At 36.5% G+C, this 7,909-nt stretch overlaps 2 protein-coding genes across 3 annotated transcripts; both read left to right on the top strand.

Moving 5' to 3' along the window:
* On the top strand, window positions 1-2,988 carry LOC114192376. 2 transcript variants are annotated; one of them, XM_028082081.1, is made up of 4 exons: window positions 1-282; window positions 370-459; window positions 1,305-1,535; window positions 2,205-2,988. In XM_028082081.1, coding segments are annotated over exons 1-4 (348 nt in total). In that variant the 5' UTR covers window positions 1-281; the 3' UTR covers window positions 2,231-2,988. The 2 variants fall into 2 exon arrangements, with proteins under 2 accessions (XP_027937882.1, XP_027937881.1); XM_028082080.1 differs by having other exon boundaries at window positions 2-282; window positions 2,280-2,988.
* An 828-nt stretch (window positions 2,989-3,816) lies between these two features.
* On the top strand, window positions 3,817-7,755 carry LOC114190300 (pentatricopeptide repeat-containing protein At1g25360). Its single transcript, XM_028079132.1, has 2 exons — window positions 3,817-6,681; window positions 6,820-7,755. The coding sequence occupies exon 1, from the start codon at window positions 4,151-4,153 to the stop codon at window positions 6,512-6,514; it is 2,364 nt and encodes a 787-aa protein (XP_027934933.1). The 5' UTR covers window positions 3,817-4,150; the 3' UTR covers window positions 6,515-6,681; window positions 6,820-7,755.
* The last annotated feature ends 154 nt before the right edge of the window (window positions 7,756-7,909 follow it).

Raw genomic sequence — 7,909 nt, 5'->3', positions numbered from 1 at the left:
GAATTGAATAAGGAATCAACTTAGGTGGCGTAAATGTGGACCCCACCATTCCCCAGGTGCGATGAAATGGAGCAGTGCAATGCAATGATGCAACGCAACGCAACGCAACGCAACGCGGAACGAGCGAAAGGGAAAGGAATCGATCACTCCTTTGACTCAACCTAATCATTCCTTTTCCTCACAATCAATCACACGCCTTCTTATTCTCTCTCTCTCTCTCTCTCTCTCTACACTTTCTCTTCTCCGATTTTCCATATTTCACTTTCTACCTAAATCAAACAAGTTCGTAATTTCAATCCTGTTTTATAGTTCTTGTTTTTACCATCTGTGTGTGCTGCTTTTGTTTATATGTTTGTTTGCAACTTTCAGTGTATCCGAAGGTGAAGGTAAGACACGATGACGACGGTGAACTTGGTCTCAAAGCTTTCCTGTCTCTGTATTTGCAGCCATCTTCTCCAGGTATTGCTAATTTGTTTTCGTTTAAATACAATTTTTTTTCTTTTTATTTAGTTTGCAAATTGTGTCCCCCGTGTTTAAATTCCATTATTAGAAAGCTCCCAATTTTGATTCATTGTTAATTTTATCTACATATATATATATATATATATATATATATATATATATATATATATTTTAAATTATTTTTATATTAATTTGAATTAATCTATAGTTTCAATTGAACTAAATAAAAGAAAAATAGTATATATATAAAATTAAAGATTAAAAGCGAAATAGACCAATTTCTAAAACAAGAGACCAAGTATCCCCTATTTTAAAAGGAGAAAGATTGGGGATTCAATAAAACAGAGTAAAATTTGATTAAAATTGTATTTGAACTCTTTTAACATGTGTTTTATTTTGTTTTCTTTTGCTGGTTTTAATTTGCAACTAAACTGTTCGAGAAAACGTTTGAGACCTCGAATAGCTGAAGTTTTTTGTTAGAGTTGGCATTTATGTGATTGTTTGTTTTACGTTTCTTAATGCACGAATTATCCTGATTTTATCATTAATCTTCATGCTTAAAGATTTTTGAAGCAGTAGTTGGGTTAGTAATCACATGGATGAGTGAGTGATGTTGTTTTCCTTTTCCCTTTTGTTAGTTTTAGTTTATGATTGGTTTTTCACTGCAGTTTTGGCCTAAATTTGGAGGTTGAGAGTGTGATTTGTATTATATATGCAATATTGGCATTATTACGCTAAACATTTTCATTCGTCTAGTTAGTCAAAATTGTAGTTGGTCTTTATGATCTATCATATTCATTTTACTAAATATAGAAAAGAATCGCTATTGTCTGATTTTACAGTGACAGACAAGAAAGTTGTCTCCATGCCTTCTGTTGTCAGAGTACCGGAGTGTTATGTTCCGCATGTAGCTATTCCAAGAGTACCCGTAACTGAAGATTCTGGAGACTTCAGTTTGGCATCTGATTCTCCAGTAACTACAGGATCTGAGAAGGATGGCAGTACTGATGAAATTAAAGTAAATATTAGAGCCAGTTCAATTCCTCCCCCTCGTGCTGTCATTTCTAGTCCTGGTAAAATCTCATAATTTTCATCCGATTTTGTTAGCTAAATTTATTTGTGTACTAGATGCCTCTTGCAATTTGAATATCTGAATTTTTTTCTGAATCTAAGATTGACAATGAGATCATAAGAACTATCATGATTTATAATATGCATAGCAATATCTCGGGTTTCTTTTGATTGGCCACTAAAGCTGAGTATAGATATCCTATTATCCGTTAAAATTTTTTCCAAAGGGATGCAATACACATGTTGGCAAAATGGGATTTTCAGATAAAAGCCCTAACCTATGTTTCAGATAATGACATTTAGACCTGTCAAGGAATACAGAGCTGTTTTATGTTATTAGGAAATTGTTTTAGCAGTGTGACCTATGTTTTAGCAGTGTGACCTATGTAAAAGGTGTGGGTGTAATTTTGTGAGTTCTGTATTAATGAATGCAATCGTCAGCAACCATTCTACGTAACTTAGCTTGCCTATTTTGTGTTCCCTTTCACACTCTACTTCAATTTTCCCTCAAATCAATAATTCTGAACAATTGTGATTTGTGCACCTGGCACAAATCAATAATAGACGTATTTTGAAGTAAAATAGATGCAAATAAAACTCCCTTTTAAATCTTACTCGGTATGTTTTATGTATTTATGTTCAATACTGATTCTAGTTTTTTATATATGGAGATACGAGTTATCTTGGTGCTTGCTAGTTCCCAGACGTGATTGCTTACAGAGCTTGGAATACTTTTTTGTATTTAGATAATGACAGTATGATTGGAAATCGAAACAAGACTAGAGATGGAAGACTTTCTACTTCAAAGAATGGTGCAGTGTTGCAAAATCGACACGCACATTGCAAAGTTAGATCGCATGATGTCACTGATTTTCCTCCAGAGACAAGAAAACACAGGGAACCTGGGTCTAAAGAAGAAACTGATTCTGTAGGAAAGAAAAAAACCCATAAAGGTAGCATAAAGTTCGAAAAGGTACCCTGGAGATTTTAGTTTTGGTGAAATCTAGGAGCATGACTAGATACCAGTTTTTTGGCGATAAAAATTTAGTGTGATCTTAATCTAGGATTAGGTTTCCTGCCATACAAAAAGAGAGAATACAATGATGCATGCTTTGGTGTTTCATGTAATATAGCCACTTCTGCATGCTATACTTGCCTCAAAATTTTGAATGACCATTTCATGCGCACGTGCAAGATTCTCTAAGGAAGAAGCCAATGCCCGAAGGGTCATCATATATATTGCAGTTTTCCCCCATTTTTAATCTTTCTTTTTAGCTTGTTTGAGGAAGCATATCATATAGCAGCGATTCATGGTATCTAATGTGTATTAGAAATTAATACCTTGGAGCAAACATGAATCTTACATTTTTCTACGTATACTGTATGTTTTGTATGTAGATTACGTGACGCTTGAGTGGATATAAATTTAATGCGAACTACTCATTTTAGCTTTGTTGTCAGTTCTCGTTTCTCATTCACCCTCAATATGCACTCAAATTTGTATTGCATTTTACATTATGTTTCTTTCTAGTAGTTTTTATTTAATTTAGGTACTTTTCAACTGTTGCTAATTTTACAATTTTACTATTTTTATGATCCAATCTTAATATTTTTATAATGGTTATGGGTTCTATTTTAAAAATAGAAATATTTAACATGTATGTTTAATTTAATAATTAACACGAAATGAAAGAAAAAAAAACATCTAATTTCGATTCATACAATTCAAACAATAGTTTCTTCAAAAGGAAACTTTTTTATTATGTTATTCAAACAAAAAAACAAACTACTACCTTTAACTTCAAAATCAAATTAACTACAATCAATTCTGTAAAACCATAACGGTCTAAAATAAAGCCAATTTCATACACAATGGTCAGGGATAACATAACATCATGCGGTCAAACGGTCCCTAAAAATAGCATATGAAAGGTAAATTTGGATTTCGATACAGACATTTTAGAATAATGTAGTTATTAAAGCAAAATATGATTTGAATTACTTTCCCTTTTCTCTATACTCTCAAATATTAAATAAAGTAAATGTGAGATAAATATATAATTTGGTCAACTATTTATCCTCTTCATTAAATTTTAAAAACATTAGTAAACTTAATCCATTTTGATGGCAAAATGAGTTTAAATTTATGAGTCAATTCGATTTATCACCAAAAAGATTGAGTTAGAAAAAAATTACTCTTCTGAAATGTAGTTCAAATTGAATCACAAACTCTTTTAATCTATGATTAAATCGATTCAAGACAAGATGAAGGTAAATTAACTCCTGATTCATCACACCTGAAGCAAATCCATTTCTTTAACCTAAACCTGAAGCGAATCTAACAGAAAAATAAATACTCTCCTTGAACCAGCACGAGAACACCCGCCAAAAACACCACACTAAGGATGTATATAAAAAGGAACCAAACAAGAAAAAACACGCTGAGGTTGGGGAAGTGTCCCAAGAAAATGTCGACAACTGTTCTTCATCATGGTATCAATTCTTAGCATGAAACAGTACCAAACTAAACAAGCTACGTAACAGGACGAAGGTGAAGGATTGTGAAAGCAATTATCCTCCAGGTTTGAATGAGGAGGCACTGTGACGCTTCACCAACATGGACGTTCGGAGTATGGGCAATCGTTACTTGGCCCAACTCACCCACACCTCCCTCGCACGTGCCGTCCATGCTCACATCCTCACCTCAGGTTTCAAGCCGTTCCCTCTCATCATCAACCGTCTCATCGATCGTTACTGCAAATCCTCCAACATCACTTATGCCCGCCACCTGTTCGACAGAATTCCCAAACCTGATATCGTCGCAACTACCACCCTGCTTTCCGCCTACTCTGCTGCTGGCAACATCAAACTCGCCCACCAACTCTTCAACGCCACCCCCTTGACCATTCGTGATACCGTCAGTTACAACGCCATGATCACTGCCTTTTCCCACAGTCACGATGGTCACGCCGCTCTCCAACTCTTCATACAAATGAAAAGGCTCGGTTTTGTTCCCGACCCGTTTTCCTTCTCAAGCGTTCTTGGCGCCCTGTCTCTGATAGCTGATGAAGAGAGGCATTGTCAGCAGTTTCACTGTGAGGTTCTCAAGAGGGGTGTACTCTGTGGGCCTTCTGTTTTGAATGCTTTGATGAGTTCTTATGTTGGTTGCGCCTCTTCGCCTTTGGTAGACTCTTGTTTGTTGATGGCATCTGCTAGAAAGCTCTTTGATGAGGCACCTCGTGGTGTGAGGGATGAACCTTCTTGGACTACCATCATTGCTGGCTATGTCAGGAATGGTGACCTTGTTGCCGCGCGTGAGCTTCTTGATGGAATGACTGATCACATTGCCGTTGCTTGGAATGCCATGATTTCTGGCTATGTGCACAGGGGTTTTTATGAGTCGGCGTTTGACTTGTTAAGAAAAATGCATTCCTTGGGAATTCAGCTGGATGAGTACACTTACACCAGTGTAATTAGTGCTGCTTCTAATGCTGGGTTGTTCTATATTGGAAGACAGGTGCATGCTTACGTTCTAAGAACAGTGTTGCAGCCATCACAGCATTTTGTTTTATCTGTGAATAATGTTTTGATTACTTTCTACACTAGATTTGGTAAACTGGCTGAGGCGAAACAAGTTTTTGACAAGATGCCTGTGAAAGATCTTGTTTCATGGAATGCGATTTTGTCTGGGTATGTCAATGCTCGATGTATTGAGGAAGCTAATTCCATTTTCGGGGAAATGCCGGAGAGGAGCCTGTTGACGTGGACTGTGATGATATCAGGCTTAGCACAAAATGGGTTTGGAGAAGACGGTTTGAAGCTATTCAACCAGATAAAGTTAGAGGGATTGGAACCATGTGATTATGCATATGCTGGAGCAATTGCCTCTTGTTCTGTTCTGGGATCATTAGACAATGGACAACAACTACACTCTCAGATAATACGGTTAGGTCATGATTCAAGCCTCTCAGTTGGCAACGCACTGATTACAATGTATGCAAGGTGTGGTCTTGTTGAAGCCGCTGATACAGTGTTTGTCACAATGCCGTATGTGGATTCAGTTTCCTGGAATGCCATGATTGCTGCTCTTGCACAACATGGGCACGGTGTAAAAGCCATTCAACTCTATGAACAGATGTTGAAGGAGGATATATTACCTGATCGGATAACTTTTCTCACAATTCTCTCTGCTTGTAGCCATGCAGGTTTGGTCAAAGAGGGACGCCATTATTTTGATACAATGCGGGCCCATTATGGTATAACCCCAGAAGAGGATCATTATTCTCGTTTGATTGATTTGTTATGTCGTGCTGGTATGTTCTCGGAAGCAAAGAATGTCACCGAATCAATGCCTTTTGAGCCCAGCGCACCAATTTGGGAGGCTCTTCTTTCTGGTTGTCGGATTCATGGGAACACGGAATTAGGTATTCAAGCTGCTGAAAAGCTCTTAAAGCTTATGCCACAGCAAGATGGAACCTACATTAGTCTTTCCAATATGTATGCCACTTTAGGTCAGTGGGATGAAGTTGCCAGGGTGAGGAAATTAATGAGGGAGCGAGGGGTTAAGAAGGAACCTGGGTGTAGTTGGATTGAGGTTGAAAACATGGTCCATGTCTTTTTGGTTGATGATGCTGTACACCCTGAGGTGCATGCTGTGTATAAATATCTGGAGCATCTGGTACACGAAATGAAGAAATTGGGTTATGTTCCTGATACAAAGTATGTATTGCATGATATGGAATCTGAACAAAAGGAAAATGCTTTGTCTACTCATAGTGAAAAGCTTGCTGTTGTTTACGGAATTATGAAAATTCCTTTAGGAGCTACAATTCGGGTTTTCAAAAATTTGAGGATTTGCGGGGACTGCCATAGTGCATTCAAATTTATCTCCAAAGTAGTAGATCGAGAGATAATTGTCAGAGATAGGAAGAGATTTCACCATTTTAGAAATGGCGAATGTTCTTGCGGCAACTATTGGTAACAAGAGGTTCTGTTATTTGATTATCATCAAGTGTTAATGTTAACAGCACTCCAATGAATTTTAGAATATATGAAATGCAACCTAAAGCCTTTGCAACCGGGAATTCAGAATGGAGACTGGTATCGTATCAGAATGCCCCAAAATGATCACAAAAGGGTTGATCACTGGTAATATGATTTTTTTATTACACTTTTTCCCCTTTTTATGCCATTTTAGTTTTATTTTTGCTAAATTGATTCTTAATCTTTCTGTTTCTATTTCAATGTTACAATTACACCATGCTTTTCTGTCACTACTTTTTACAGGACAATGCCATTGGGTCAAAAGGGTATTTCATGTTCTTCAGTTTGTTTGTGCACTCTCCAGAATGAAAATTTGTCTTATGCTAATCTACTCCTCTTGCACGGAGACAAGGGCGTTAGAGATGACTATTGAGCCATAACCATTAGAATAGAAGTCAAGAGCAATAGTATTAGAAATGAGTTGATAACGGTTTATGATGTGGCTGTCACAACGGTCATATGATCTAAACTATCGTCGTTACTACTGTTTCCCTTTATCATTTCATTTCAACTTTAGAAATTTTGCTTAAGAGTTTGTTCGCTTAAGCAATTGCTTCAGCCACTGCGTTTCAATTTAGTGATGCTGCACGCAATCTGGGTTACCATGGCTTTGGCAGGTTAAAAGGAGTAAATGAGGTGTTGTTCAGTTTAAATGCTCCAGTAGATGAACAGTGATTCCAAAGCTATTTTGAAATTGAAGAGGCAAACTCATGTGCACTCTTATTGGCTTCGGGTCAGTGCTCATTAGTGTGTAAGAGAGCTCCAAGCAGAACACTCTCAAGCCTCAACCTTTACAATCAGAGAAGCTGTAGTTAGGATACCGCCCGCATTGCTTGTGCTAATAAAAAGTGAGACATGGATCATAGAAATTTCAATACATAGAACAATCTGAGAAACAAAAATTGAAACATTATTTGTAGAGATGGAGAACTACTCATACTATTTTTGGAGAAACAAGAATGGTGACATTCTTAGTAGAGATGGAGAAGAACTTATATTATACTATTGCCGGTGACTGAATTATAAAGCAGCTGGGAACCTTTACAACGGAGAATCGTCTTCACTGTATACTAGTGTTTCTTTTTAAGAGTGCTAGATCACTGGCTTTAAGGTTACACATTTGGAGGAGTTATTTTTGTTTATTTTTATATGCTTAATTTTTTTTGTGCACAGATTAAAAAATAATACAATTCATATATTAATTTTAAAAGAAATCTATAGACACCACAGTTTATTTTATTTTATTTATGGGAAGATGACCTAAACATCCTATAAAACAACTTAACATGGTCAATTAATGATCAACTACCTTAACTGATAAGCTTAATTTTTA

Source organism: Vigna unguiculata, chromosome 7 (assembly GCF_004118075.2).
Source record: "Vigna unguiculata cultivar IT97K-499-35 chromosome 7, ASM411807v1, whole genome shotgun sequence".
Taxonomy (NCBI): domain Eukaryota; kingdom Viridiplantae; phylum Streptophyta; class Magnoliopsida; order Fabales; family Fabaceae; genus Vigna; species Vigna unguiculata.
Note: the sequence above shows the minus strand (reverse complement) of the source record. Positions and strands in the feature narration are given on the sequence as shown.